General features: G+C 49.0%; 1 protein-coding gene across 1 annotated transcript; it reads left to right on the top strand.

The window, feature by feature from the left end:
- The first annotated feature begins 889 nt into the window (after positions 1 to 889).
- Positions 890 to 10322, top strand: LOC148815311 (relaxin-3 receptor 1-like). Its single transcript, XM_088905606.1, has 2 exons — positions 890 to 958; positions 6674 to 10322. The coding sequence occupies exon 2, from the start codon at positions 6954 to 6956 to the stop codon at positions 8208 to 8210; it is 1257 nt and encodes a 418-aa protein (XP_088761732.1). The 5' UTR covers positions 890 to 958; positions 6674 to 6953; the 3' UTR covers positions 8211 to 10322.
- Positions 10323 to 14968: the final 4646 nt, after the last annotated feature.

Here is a 14968-nt window from a genome sequence, read left to right as displayed (position 1 = left end):
TATCGCGGCTGTGCGCGGCAGCATCTGTCGAAACATCGAAGCCGATTACTGGCTCGGTTCCTGCAGCTCGCCTCGTTAACGGAGACTCAGCGGTTCACACGAAGACATTGCTCTGCTCCGTCGCGTACTGTTCTGTAATTAATGGCCCCCCTGTCAAACAAATTTGATTTTTTTTAAAGAAAAAAAAAGGCTCCCATAACTCAATAAGAAATTACCTTCCACCGTGACTGCGCTCTTGCGACGACGTCTTGTTTATGTGTCATACTACAGTATTTAAACGTGTCTGACAAAAACACTTAAACTCAAGTCAGCATTACAGTGTGTTGTAGACGACACACTGTACAGATCTCATAAAGCAGACCGGAGGAGATTAAACAGAACCTCACACCTCTCTCTCCAAACGTTCCTTTATTATAAAATAACTTGCTTTTGGAAATTAAGCTGTTATTATTACTGAAACACGCGTTGAGCGTTATGAAAAAAGTCTCGCACCCAGAGAAGTGGGTTCCTTTAGCCGTTGTTGAGCGGGTGCAAGTAACTCCTGCAATGACAGTAAACCATTATAGTTTAACCTTTGCTGGATACGTTCCCAGTAGATTTGCATGGGGCAATATGTTTGCTAAAATTGCAAACGTGCGGCTCCCGAGGGTTAGTCATTCATTTCTGAAACAGATCAAACGTGCGCCTGTCCTTGACCTCCTCCAGTAGCTGCGACGGGGCGCTCTTATCGGTTAAGGTCTGTCCAGCCCGCTCTCGGCAGCCCTGACGCGCACTGGAGAGCCGCCATCCCGGCTGCCGCCGCCGCCGCCGCCGTCGCACCCCACAGCGGACCCACTAACATCCCGCGGGCAGAAAATCAAAGTTCAATTCGTTTCACACCAACAGCTTGCACCGGGTGATGTCATTTCTCAACCAGGCACAGGTTCCCTCTGGACCGGCGACGCTCTTATATCGGAAGGTAAGAATTTTTCCACCGTCTATATTTTGAGCCACCTCTAACGCTTCAGGTTAGAGGTTTCGTTTAACCTCATTACGGGACATTGCAAATGCTACTTAAAGCCCTTTTTAAAGTTGTTTCATTTGAAAACTCAAGAGAAATGTCTGTCTGAAGCCGGAGTCTATCCCGGCAAGCAACTGGCGTAAGGCGGGGTACACCCTGGTGGGGACACCAGTCCGTTGCTGGGCAGACATAGAGACAAACACACGCTTACACACACACACAAACACCCACCCGCGTGTCTTTGGCCGGTGGAAAGAAACCGGGAGGAAACCCACACAAACACGGGGAGGACATACAAGCTCCACACAGAGAGCACCCCAGGAATTGAGCCCAGGGTCCCCACGCTGTGAGATCGCAATCTTAACCTTAACTACGCGGACAGCTGGCCACCCCGCTAACCGTAGATAAGAGTTTCTATCACTACAAATCCGCCTTTTCTCTCAGTAGAGGATATTATGGCCCTGGTGTGCTTTTTAATAACTTGATGGATTTAATTTCTATACAACAGGGGGGTAGTGGCTGTGTCGTCTCCGCTCGACCCCGACAGAACCAGTCCACCCGGGTGATAAACCGGGTCTGAGCGGGTGATGCTGCAGCGGCCACTAGTGGTAGAATCCTGTAATGGCAGCCCGCTGAGCACGACTGTCGCGGCGTGTGCGCTTGGCTCAAGCACGGAGTCACTCATTTCAAAATACATAAAGCGTCCCGTCTAATAGAAATAAATATTCAATGATTATATACTTATATATATTAATAATTCCATAAAAACGACCAAAAACGGCGTGTTATCTGTCTCTGTTCATGTTTTTTTTCCGTCAAAAAATAACGAGACAATTACTGTGGGTTTATAACAGTAGTGTGATTATCGGACCCGGGTGCGCCAGGTAGCACCGTCTCGAAACTGGCTTCTGTTTTTTGTCTTCGTTCTTCTGCGCGTCCTAAAACCAGCCCTCTCTCTTCAGATCGGCTCCTGGATGGTTAAACTTTACTGGGAAGAGAGATGGGGGGGGGGTAACATTACAGACGCAGAGAAAACAGGAGCTACAGCCTCGTAAAACTCGAGGGCTTAACGAATTTATCTCCATCCCCTCGCGCTGACCTGTGGCGCGCGGGAGGGGAGGGGGGGGGTCGGAGCCGGTTCGACTCCTATAAATGACGCAGACACCGCTGGAGCCCATCGCATCCCCTCCTCTCTCCTGTACATCACACACGGGTTAGACCCCACCGGAGAGCGCTGGAGTCCGTATAGGGTTAGTGCGGAGGACTGACTGAGAGTCGCCTTCTCGCCACTAGGACAGCGCAGACCAGGTGAGACCCACCGCTTTCAGCATCATCACCATCATCATCATAAAAATAATCATAATTCATAAAAGTAGATGAAGTAGGTGGCTCGGCTGACTCCGAAGAAGGCTCCACAGCCGAAACGTTGTTTCTTTTCAGCTTGGAATAAACCTTTACTTGTTCCATTATCATAATAATAATAATAATAATAATAATAATACAACTTTATATAGCGCCTTTAAAAGTAATATCTCACAGCGCTTTACGGTTGGTGTAGGGAAAAAATCAGTCACAACGATAGCAAGTCACAAGCTAAGGACATATACGAAAGAATTAGACAATGGAGCAGACACAGAGACAGGTCAATGCCTTTCGGGGGAAAAAACCGCTTCTGAGGAGTCCGTTGGAGTGCCTTTCTCCTTTTGAAGGCGGATGGTTTAGCGGCATAAACATAATTCTTTGTGCTTTTCGCGACGGTAACTTTTCGGGATTGTACGCGGGATTGCGACGGATTTATTCTTCCTGAGCGACAGCGCCCGACACAGGAGCAGGTTTGGAGTCCGTTTGCCGTGCTTTGCCAGGTGTGAGCTGCCGTCGACTGCAGCCCGTTCGGGCGCTGACCGCCGCGGTGATCCGTTTGAAAATGGCGTTTTATCTCACAGACCTCCTAGGTCTCCGGGTGGACTGGGTCGCCGGTCAGTCAGTCCTGAAAACACGCTGCGGGTTTATAAAATGATCAAATCCAGCTATTATTTTTCAAAAATCTGAATATTTCAAAACCTGTGACGTGGTATTAGGTCCCGACCGCTTCTGTAAAGTTGCAGCGGCCGGGGTTTATTCAACAGTTTTTATAAGCTGTCATGAAAAAGTTTGCCGTAGTCGCTTTATCTCCGTTTTACATTGAAACCACAGTATGTGACTGGGGCGGAATATCAATTCATACAGTTCACTGGAACAACTTTTCTCGCTTATATTTACACCGAAATCGCAAGTCGTGAAAACGAATTTATCAGGGTCAAGTCAATTCTACATCTTGTACCGTTGCAAAGTCGGTGAACGAGTTACCGCGAGGTAGCAATACTCAGCGACTGGTATTCCGCGGAGTAGTAGCAGATATACTTTTGCTGTAATTTTTAAGGACTATATTTAATAAAAACCATGTTAATGTTAAGCTTAGAATAAGTCTTTAGAAAACGGAAAGATGTAAATTTTAATAACATTGCTGTGTGAATTTGGTCATTTGTTTTTTACTGCTATGGCATACTATATGTTACACTACCCTTCAGAAAAAAAAGTATTATTCCTGCAATATGTATAACGGGTATTGCAGCTACAGTAGACCACTGGCCAAAGAGTGCAGAGATCTAAAACTACCAAAGGGGTAACATCAGTGTGCTGGGGTTCGAGGGACAGTAGTAACCTCCCCTTCAGACTGCAGATTGGGGTGCCTCAGGTCAGAGGCTAATTAATCTTGGTATGTCATCAGGGGTCCCTGGGTCTGGATATCGTCCTCGGTCTTGTTCTGACTCTGCAGACATTTCCATCCTGTATATGTCATCGTTTTCGACTATGTGTTACTAAGCAGTTTGAGAGCACAACGTCAGAGTTCCTCTCATCAGGACAGTGTCCTATATCCCAAAGGGTCTCCAAGTGCTGTACATATAGCAGGGCACCCACCTCATCCCCCACAGAGGACAAGGGTCGGGGAGGAGGGAGACACTGCTGCAGTACACAGTGGAATATATCCACTGGGCAGAGCAGTGGGACTGTGGCTCAGGATCTGTGCCTGTAGCTGGAAGGTTGCTGGTTCAAATCCTGTGACTGGCAGAGGAATCCTACTCTGTTGGGCCTCTGAGCAAGGCCGTTCACCCCAACTGCTCCAGGGGCGCCGTATAAATGGCTGACCCTGCGCTCTGACCCCCAGCTTCTCTCCCTGTCTGTGCCTCTTATGGAGAGCAAGTTGGGGTCTGCGAAAAAGACAAATTCCTAATGCAAGAAATTGTATCTGATCTGATCTTATATCCTGGACACTGGGGTTAAAACTGCAGTGTGATTTGGTGGTATACTGGTTGCTATCTATTAGCTGACTTGAGTTTGATGTCTAGCCAAGGCATTGCTAAACTGGAGCAGCAGGGAGGGGTCAGTGCTTTTTTTTACTAGAGGGTTGTGGGTTCAAATCCCTGGTGTCGACACAGCTCCGTCGCCTGGCTTGCTCCAGTAAAATGCCCGGGAGCCTACCGTGGTTTGTTTCTTCCTGTGAAACTCCCAGCACGGCCCGTCGCATGCGTCTGGATCTGCACGCTGAGCGTCACAAGACGTCGCACAGGAGAGCTTTCTCCAGATGCTCCAGAAAAAGCTCAAATGACACCGACTCCGCTGTTGTGGGTCTAATTCTTATGCGATCACTGCTCCAGGTCCCACGTGGTTCGGGTTTCATCTACAAAGGAAAGCTGCCGTTCGGCATGCCCTCTTATTTAACAGGAAATCCTCGAAATAGTTCCCATTGTGTTTTGCGTGGGGAGTATTTTCCAAAGAGACTGATAATTATTTGATTCGGTTTCTCCGGGTGTTTGGTAATATGGCACGGATTTAACAAACACAGCACCGTCCTGCCAGCCACGAAGGTTCTGTTGTGGAAAATAATAGGGTTAGGGGATTTGAAGTCACGATTCGGCTATTTAAATCCCTCAAACGTTTTTTTAACACTTTTTTAAAGTAAAACAATAACATCAGAGTCAACAAAAACAAAAATTTCCTTCTACGTTCATCACGGATCTAAATCGCTTGCAAACAAAGGACTCTTCACCTTTTCTCATTCCTCATACTCCCTCTCACAGAGCCCTTTTAATAAATTAATTTATTACTATTTAGCGAAGGAATATCACTTTTAATTTCAGAAATAAGTCACTGCCGCAATCTGCATTTGCAAATGTCAATAGCCGTCAAAGTGCAGTGCAGTACAGTGCACTAATATGCGCAGAGCACTTCACGAATGCGAGAGAAATTGCGGGCGAGTCACTCTCGGGCAGGAGGCGGACTGAGAAAGAGCGAGAGCGGATCTCCTGGCTGCTCGCTCGCTCTTCCACCCCCCCGCAGACACTCAGAATCTGGGGGGGTCGAGCGAGGAAATATGGTATATAGAAAACTTCAAAACCACGTAAGGTGAATTCGCGCACAGCAAGGTATTACAATATATAGTTTCCCCACTTTTTCAGTTGCAGTTAATTTGCTTATCCGCGGCGGTGTTTACCGTGCTGTTGCCGAGTCTCACGCATGATTGGAGCTGACAGCGTAAACGTCTTCCACACGGCATCACTAAACCCCAGCCGTTTTAATTGAAATCAGAGCCTACTGTCTTGAACCCCCACCTCCGATCCGATGGTCCTACAGCTGGGGTGGGTCATACCTGACCTGCCAACGCCACACAGCTGCCTGAATTTTAAAAGCCCCCCTATTTAATTCAATGGGGGAGCAAACGTATTGCAATTCAGTGCAATGGCTGCTGGCATTATCGTGCAAAAAAAAGGATTGAAATCGGTAATTAATGAACATTAAGCTTTAGATTAAAATGGTCGTGAGCACTGTGTTTACAAAATGAATAAAAATGTCTTTGTGTTGCATTAACAGAACAGGAAATTTTTCTAGAAGGGAGAAAGACCAAGGGTAATGCCATCATCTGATGATTAAGGCATTACGAGATCCGATGAGATAAAGTGTGCGGTGGGAAGCTTATGGGTTTTTCCAAGTGAGAGTTTACCGGGGCCTGTCAATAAATGTTTGCAATCTACTAAGCCCAGCAGCAACCATAATCACAAGTTATGTACACAGTGGGAAACCCACTGGAGCTCAGCAGGTGTGAGCCTGGCCAGTACCTGGATGGGAGACTCCTGGGAAAAACTAAGGCTGCTGCTGGAAGAGGTGTTTGTGTGACCAGTAGGGGGTGCTCACCCTGAGGTCTGTGTGGGTCCTAATGCCCCAGTATAGTGAAGGGGGCACTATACTGTAAACAGGCGCCGCCCTTCAGATGAGATGTAAAACTGAGGTCCTGACTCTCTGTGGGCATTAAAAATCCCAGGGTGTTTCTACAGTATATAAGAGTAGGGGTGTTACCCTGGTGTCCTGGCCAAATTTCCCCCTGGCATTTACTTGTCACGGCCTCCTAATAACCCCCCATCTCTGAACTGGCTTCATCACTCTGCTCTCCTCCCCACTGAAAGCTGGTGTGTGGGGAGCGGACTGGCCCATCGTCCAGGTGGGGCTGCACACTGCTGCTGGTGGAGGGGATCCCCATGACCTGTAAAGCGCTTTGAGTGGAGTGTCCAGAAAAGTGCTATAGTATAAGTATAAGCAATTATTATTATTATTACTTGAATATGCTTCTTTCTTTTCCAGGAGCGCCTGCTATGGTGGTGACCAGCCCACTAACCAACTCATGACTGACTGGTGATCCTCACGTCCAGACAGGGCGCCATCCCATACCTGTCCGTGAGATGACCTGAGAGCTTCACCCCGAATTCCAGCTCCAAGGAAACCTCGTCCACACCAGACAGAGATCCTCTCCAGCTCCCATTCCCCAGGCTGCAAGAGCACAGGAGCAGACTGTACCAGCGCAGGATTCCTTGTGGCTCTCGGCCCCCAAGCGGTGTTTCCGGAAGGGGACATTGGACAAATTATGGGCTCCGTAGCAGAGAGGATGGCCAGGCCCACCGACCTTGATTCGCTCCACCAGCTGAACGAGTCTCTGACGCTGTGCCAGAGAACCGCGGCTTGCAACATCTCCGAGTTACAGTACCACAATTACGACAGCTTGGACGTCATTGGGGTGCCGGGGGATGGATCCCCAGCGCTGCTTACCGCCATTTCCCTGGTCTACTGTCTGGTGAGTGCCGTGGGGCTGATGGGCAACCTGCTGGTGCTGTACCTGCTGCGCTCCAGCAAGAGCACGGAGAAGTCCACCATCAACGTCTTCGTCTTCAACCTGGCCTTCGCCGACCTGCAGTTCTCGCTCATTCTCCCATTCTGGGCGGCGGAGGTGGCCCTGGACTTCAGCTGGCCCTTCGGGCACTTCATGTGCAAGCTGGTGTCGCTGGTGAACATGGTCAACGTCTACGCCAGCGTCTTCTTCCTGACCGCCATGAGCGTGACCCGCTACTGCACGGTGGCCACCGCCCTGCAGCCGCTCCGTCCCCGGGTGCAAACAGCGTGCACCGCCAAGCTGGTGACCAGCCTGATCTGGGGGGCCTCCTGGCTGGCCGCGTTGCCCGTCTTCGTCTTCTCCTCCCTGGCCACGGTTGGAGGAGAGCCGACCTGCCTCCTCCGATTCCCAGGAGGCGCGTCCTGGTTGGCCGCCTACCACCTCCTGCGGATTGCCCTGGGCTTCCTCCTCCCTTACGGCATCATCCTTGTCTCCTACCTCTTGCTGCTCAGGTTCCTGGCCAACCACAGCAGCTCTCTGAACCCCCAGAGGCAGACTCGGGTCACCAAGTCGGTGGCGGTGGTGGTCCTTGCCTTCTTCTTCAGCTGGCTGCCCAACCAGGTCATGACCTTCTGGGGCGTCCTGGTCAAGCTGGACGTGCTGCAGTTTGACGGCGCCTTCTACTTCGCCCACACCTTTTGCTTCCCCGTCTCCCTCTGCCTGGCTCACGCCAACAGCTGCCTCAACCCCGTCATCTACTGCCTGATGCGGCAGGAGTTCAGGAAGGCGCTGAAGAACCTGCTGTGGAGGTTGTCCACCGCCTCCGTGTTCAAGTCCTGCCTGTCCACCGTGGGCCTGGAACGCTCGGACGGCCAAGTGACCATTCCACTCAACAACGTGGACAGCCAGAGCGTGCCAGCCTTGCTCTCCTACACCAAGAGGTCCAACGTCCCCTCCCTGACCGCCACCAGCAACCAGAGACACTCCAGTCCCCTGATTAACGGAACCCCTTGAGAACAACCCCAGCACTGGAACTTCAGGACAAGCCAGTAACTTTGTGTATAATGGAAAAAACTGAAGAAGTGGAGAACTTAAAAAAAGCAGGGAAACAAGACTCCCATTGCTTAGCAGTTTAATCCAGGTCAGGTTTTACTCACTACAGTCCCTCATTCAGCAAGTGAAAGCCCTGTAGCTTCCAAGTACTTACAGTTGGCATCATATTTTTATCGCAGCCAGTATGCTTCTCCATGCAAAATAATGCATGTGTCTTATTCAGCACCTGGAATTGTCTCATATGCAAGATTGTGATGCTTGTGACAACTGTAACTGTTTAATCTGATTAAGCTTAACTGTTTAAGATGATGAGAATCCCCTCGTTATCCGTGTTCAGATTATAGCAGCCTAAGCCTCTATGCAGTGCTTAGATCATGTAACCTATGTAGTGACACATAGTAATGGATAGATCAGCTTGCCGGCCAATCGGTTTGAAACCAGATGAATTCAAAATGTCTGTCTTCCCCGTGGAGAAGATGCACAGAGCTGCCATCTGAGGACGTGCACAGAATTTCTGAAAGGTGTGGGGGGTGTATTGAAGTCCTGGTTTAAGTCAGGGGCAGGTGTGTGTGTGGGGGGGAGAGGGCAGGAGAAAGACGCTTAGTCCTGTGTGATTGTACTCAGTGAGACTCTTGCTTGCTAAAATTAAAAAACTGAAAAATGATAAAAGAACAGGACATTTAAGGGTTTAATAGTGAGGCTACTACCCCTTGTATTTAAAAACATGAAACAGGAGAAAGTAAATGTTCACTCTTTGAATAAGGATTGAGAAGATTGAACCATGGGAGAAGATTAAGGAGGTTTTGCAGAAAGCAGATCATTTCCTGGTTTCTGAAACACTCCTTTGTTTTCTCTGCGGCTATCAGTGATGTTTACATGGAGAGCAAAGGGGAATTGGATTTGTTGGCAAGTATACAGAGGGATGGTCTCTTTGGTCATTTGAATGTTGCGCTATCGTGGTGCAACACTGAAATGCTTCCCCCAGTCACTTCCTTAGAGATGAGAAGCCCATTCAAAGTGCATGTTGTGCAAGAATGGTCAGCTAACAACACCAGATAACATCACAACACTGCCTCACCAGGCAAATACACACTACCAGAATAAGAATCAGGAAGGAGACGTCTGGATTTCAGTACAGCTGAGCTCCAAATCATATTGAAGTGCTTCAATACTAATTAGTGGCCTTACAAGTGTGAGTTAACATGTGCAAGTCTTTAAAAAAATCAAATTACAAATAATCTTTACACTTATATAGTACTTTTCTGGATCCCCTCCACCACCACCAGTGTGCAGCCCCACCTGGATGATGTGCCAGTTCGCTCCCCACACACCAGCTCTCAGTGGGGAGGAGAGCAGAGTGATGGAGCCAGTTCAGAGATGGGGATTATTAGGAGGCCATGACTGGTAAAGGCCAGGGGGGAAATTTGGCCAGGACACCAGGGTAACACCCTTACTCTTCTCGAGAAACACCCTGGGATTTTTAATGACCACAGAGAGTCAGGACTTCAGTTTTATATCTCATCAGAAGGAAGATGCCCTTTTACAGTGTAGTGTCCCGTCACTATACTGGGGCATTAGGACCTACAGGGTGAGCGCCCCCTAGTGGCTCCATTAACCTCTTCCAGCAGCAACCTTAGCTTTCCCAGGAGTCTCCCATCCTGCTACTGACCAGGCTCAGTCTATTGCCAGTTGTGAGTTGCAGGGTGATATACTGTAGCTGCTGGCTACTGTACTCATTAAATGCTCTCTGTAAACGTTGCATCTTGACCGGATTCCAGCTTTAATGCAGGGCTGTACAAGTATAAGAAGTGACACCCAGTCATCGTGTGCTCCCTCATTGTCTTTACGGTTCTGTGTATTTAAGACCGAATGTTGTTACGATCCTGTCTATTTACAGTGTCGTCCTGCTTTCACCTTAAAACTGGAGGCCTGGTGGCGCCGCGGCCGCTGTTCCAACTGTACTAAGCGTGTTAAGTGTTTCTTGTTTTTGTGTGTTCGGTTGTGTCACGGGCCGTCCGCACGGCCGCTGTAAGACAGCACAGGTCTTCTGTAAATAAAAACGATGTCAGTGGAGCTGTAATCGTTCTGGTATTTTATTTTCTCCCCTGTGCACGGAACGGTCTTGCTCGTTGGATGTTTGCGCCAGGTGCCATAGCTTCAGGCGAGATCCGGCAAAGATGGTGTCAGACGATCTGGCAGCGTGCTTTCAGCGCTCCAGTGTTCCTTTATTGGATAAAATGTTTATAGACTCGCGTTGCATCTTTTAAAGCTCCGGATATCCGATGGTCTCGTTCCTCTGTTGGCGTCGCCCCTCGCGTTCATGCTCCGTCCCGCTGTGCGCCCCCCCGTGGGGGCGACTTCGCGATAATGACCTCCTGCGGCTCCGGTTCGATTCCGAGCCCACACTAATTATCCCCCGCGACCGCCGGGCCCCGAGTGGGACGGAGAAGCCGGGGAGAGGTGGTCGGCACTGCGCTGTCGGGCTGCGGGAGCCTTACAGAGTGTTTCCCGAAGCGGTGAGAGTGATGGACTTCGCGCTTCATTTTCCGTGATCCGTGAATCCGAGGGGATTCCGTGCTCCAGCCCCTGTTGTGTGCAGAATCCTTTCCGATTGGATTATTATGATACTAAACACGCTGTAAAGCATATAAATATCATCAAAGTTTATTATAATTACCTGTGCGTGATTCTGCTGGGAAACTAGCTAGATGGCCGCTCTTACACTCCCGTCTTTTGTGTGATACAAAAGGTGAGGCCTGGTCTCATTTAACAACAATAATACTACTGCTGCTGCTAAATACTACTAATTTCTCACACTTATATAGCCCATTTTTATGACGTATTTCTGTTGTAACTCGTCTCGTTTTGAACCATCGGCGATTGAGCTCGGGTTATGTACAACTGAGGTGTCTGTAGTTTTTTAGATGCTTCCTCCTTTAAAGTTGCAGCACTGAAGAGCTGGAGGACGTTGGTCAATATCGCAAATACTCGCAAAATACGAGTTGATGAGCTCATTGAGTTCTGCCTTGGAATGAAAACCCACAGACGGCAGCCCCGTTTTAATTTTTTAAGATCAGTTATCAAGACCGTCCTAAAGGCAGAGGAAAATCTTCGCAGGAAGACAACAGAAAGCAGCATTTTACTGCCTGATGGGGTAGGGGGGGGGGTTTGTTTGTTAATTCCTCAGGCAGGTGGATCCCAGTGGAACAGTGTAACTCAATCCTACAGTCGCAAGACCTGACAGCGGAGTCGCGGAGTCTGGGTGGGGTCAGTTAGGGGCGAAAAGACCACCCAGGTGTAAATCGCGCCAGGAAGCATTTATTCAGGGTGCAAATGAGTTTCATCGCCGCTGTGTTTCACGATCCTTTGGCAAGCCAGCGAAACGCAGAATTCAGTCGTGACCCGAAATTTAAAAGCACCCGTGTGTTATGTATTAATACTTCTACTTAAACGCCAAGACAGAATGCGTATTCTGATGTTTAGCTGTTGGCGAATACCACTCTTCAGACAGCTAAATGTGTCCCTTCCAGAGTCCAACAATACTGTAGCTCTGCTCCCTGCTTTCAACATGAGGAGACGAGCCCTGGCTGAAATCTACAAAGGCTGGGTTGTCCAGTTCTGGTGTGGAAGGCTCGGTGTGCGCGTTTTTAAAGCCTCTTTTCAGGTGCAGCACCTTGAGCAGCCCCGAGAAGCTGTTGACTGGATCTGCAAAGCCGAGGGACCTGCTGTTTCAGCTGGCGGAGAGCTCAGTTGGAATGAACGCCCGCAGACGCACGCCGGCCCCGTTGTGTGGACAAAGGTACCACGCGTCGGGTTGCAGAGATAAATTGTTTGCATTAAACGAACATTTATCGGCCCCTACAAGGGAATTTGTCTTGTACACCAAGAGCTCGTAAACATATGACATATACGACATCATACAATACAACAACACTACAATATTATGATTTAACTCCATCGCTCAGCTGTTTGGACAGTTTATCAGTCCGTGGCCTTTACGTGTTAACCCAGTATCCTGGGCAAATTTCCCCCTGGTCTTTACCCATCATGGCCTCCTAATAACCCCCCTCTCTGAACTGGCTTCATCACTCTGCTCTCCTCCCCGCTGAGAGCTGGTGTGTGGGGGGCGGACACATGTGGTGGTGGAGGGGATCCCCATGACCTGTAAAGCGCTTTGAGTGGAGTGTCCAGAAAAAAACGCTAAAGTGTAAGGATACTTTATTGGATATATCACACATTTTCGACAAATCCGCAGAAACCTTCGCGGGTGTTTAAGCACTGTCCCGGGCGTACAGTCAATGCGCAAACGCACCATTGTAACATACAGCAACAGGTCCTCTACAGCCAAGAGGATGTAGGTTTACACGGATCTCCGTCTCGGCCTGCCCAGACTTGTCCTTTAAAAGCGCAAAGGCCGAAATTATCCAGTACCATAGGCAACGGGATTGACTAGCGTCCGCGTGCAAGGCGGGTTGTCACGCGCGGAGAGACGAAGGTTCAAGGGCCCGTCACGCGGCGGCCGCGGGCCACATCGATGACGTGAGGGGGAACGTCTAAGGTCAGTCTCGCGCCGACAGAGCCTCACGGGCAGCATTTTAACCCCCTCCAGAGGCGGAACCTGCACCGTATTTTCTGAAAGTGAGGGTAAATAAGAATTGTCCCAATCTTGGAAAACGGATTGTGTACATTAATAAATTACCACCGAATAAAATCAATAATCTTTCTAAAAATGAGCTGCTGGTTGCTTTTGCTCAAATTAATTCCACTTTCCCGTGACTTCCCTTGGGCGTTACTGCACTAGGCTTTATTGCGCTGCCTTTGCCATTATTTTACTGTGTTTGCACTGTGTTTTGACTTATGCTTTACTGCACATTACTCTTCTTTTACCACATTTTCTCTGGGCTTTAGTGTGCTTTTTACCATGAAGTCTCTGGGCTTTGCTTAACTCTTCTGTGCTTTTATCTTGATTTTCCTAGCGCTTTGCTAGGCTTACCATGGCAGAGTGCAATAAAACTTCATAAGAGGAGGCTGCCTCCTTAATTCTTCAGCGCCCATCAGTTCCTGCTTAAACGGATATGGTTTGCCAAGCATTTGCAAAGATTTATAACCAAAGCAACAGTTCCATCCAGTGGGGTGGGTGGGGTTATATAATGTTTAGCATCAGTTTCCTATCCTGGAAATCCATGTGCTCAGGAAGACGGGAACTCTTGAGTCAGGAGCAGAGCCTGTACACTGAGCCGGTTGAGAGATAACAGGGTCACACACAGAGCCACCTATCCTCTGGAGCTACACCACTACAGACACCTGCCTGTCCCAGAATGCAATTCTCTTACAAGGCATGGCTCTTTCAAAGCAGCTGACAGCTCGGAGCACGTTTTGCGCTTGAAATGGGGGAAAAGCTGAAGGTGGGGTTGGGCAGGGGGAGTGACTAATCATGTGAAGGGCTGTGGCTGAATGTTAATTACTTACCCCTGATCACCTTCCCGGTAAGTGGGAGATAAGTGGGAACAGGGAGTAGATTCTCAATACTGGGTGGAAGGAATTGTGGGGTTTGGTCTGACTGTGAAATGGATTAGCTCCGTGCATGCTGAGAAGAGGAGAGAGACTCCTGTCATGGGGAATGTTTGTGGAAAGAATATGGGACATTTCTGGACAGGGGAGAAAGTGGAAATGACATTCTGTGTTAGTGTTAAAATATTCCTGTACCATCTATGTGCTGTGCCTTTTCTGTCTAAGGTTTCTGCCCAGGTGTCTCATTCCTAAATGAGACCTGGACGGTCTATTTGAACTCACCCCTGCTTCAAGCCCGTCGTCTATCCAGGAAATCACATGGTTGCTGGGAGGCCACTGCTGTAATGTGATAATGATACCGGCAGCTACAGAGAAGATCCTCAGCAGGTACCTCAGGTATTCTGAGCTCTGTTTGCTTATCTGAGCGGTGTGAAACCAGCTCCTTATGGAGGGCTACCACCCTCCCAGATGCAAGCTGTCAGATTTGCCTTTGCTAACCAAGGAGTCTGGAGGAGACCTGATCGCGGAGCTCTGGGATGCCGTGGGCTTTACCCAGGAACGTGGTTCTTTCTGGTGATGGGTGGATGAATGGAAGAATCTAAAAAGAAAATCTGGTGCAGATATGACTGTCTTGCTAAGAAGAGTGAGGCATGATTACTCTGTGTACGGCCCAGGCCAGACTCGGTAATGATGACGCTGCTGAATTTTTGGCGCCTGCGTGACTAGATCGTAAACTGGCCATATAAAACAGCTTTCAAAAAGCCATTTGTAATGACGGAGAGATCAGACGACGAGCAAGGTCTCTTCAATTCGATTAGGCCCGGCCCCAATTAAATACGACTTTGCCCTGCGCCTTTTTTTTTTCCTGCAAGCTGGCCGTTTGAAAGGCTTTCGGAAGAAGGTGCTCCGGAATTCACCGGGAAGAGGCATCGGACAGCGCAGAGCTCCTGCTTCCGTGTCTCAGTGTCCGTGCTCCCCGACAGCCGGTCCGAAGCACAGGGACACATCTGGATGAGATGAGCTCATCTCTGGTTTTGATTCTTCACCCGCTGTTTCACCCGCTGGACATGTTTGTTTTTAAGTTCCATTTTCTCTGTAAAATGATTATTTTATTGGCTGGACAGTAACAAAGGCATTTCCGAGCCCGTTTTGTCCTGATGAAGGTCGACAAGACCTTTTCCCCTGTTGGAGGAGCTGGCCGATCACCT

The sequence above is a fragment of the Atractosteus spatula genome, chromosome 25, assembly GCF_055471065.1.
Source record: "Atractosteus spatula isolate fAtrSpa1 chromosome 25, fAtrSpa1.hap1, whole genome shotgun sequence".
Lineage (NCBI taxonomy): Eukaryota > Metazoa > Chordata > Actinopteri > Semionotiformes > Lepisosteidae > Atractosteus > Atractosteus spatula.
This window is presented reverse-complemented; position numbering and strand designations above follow the sequence as displayed.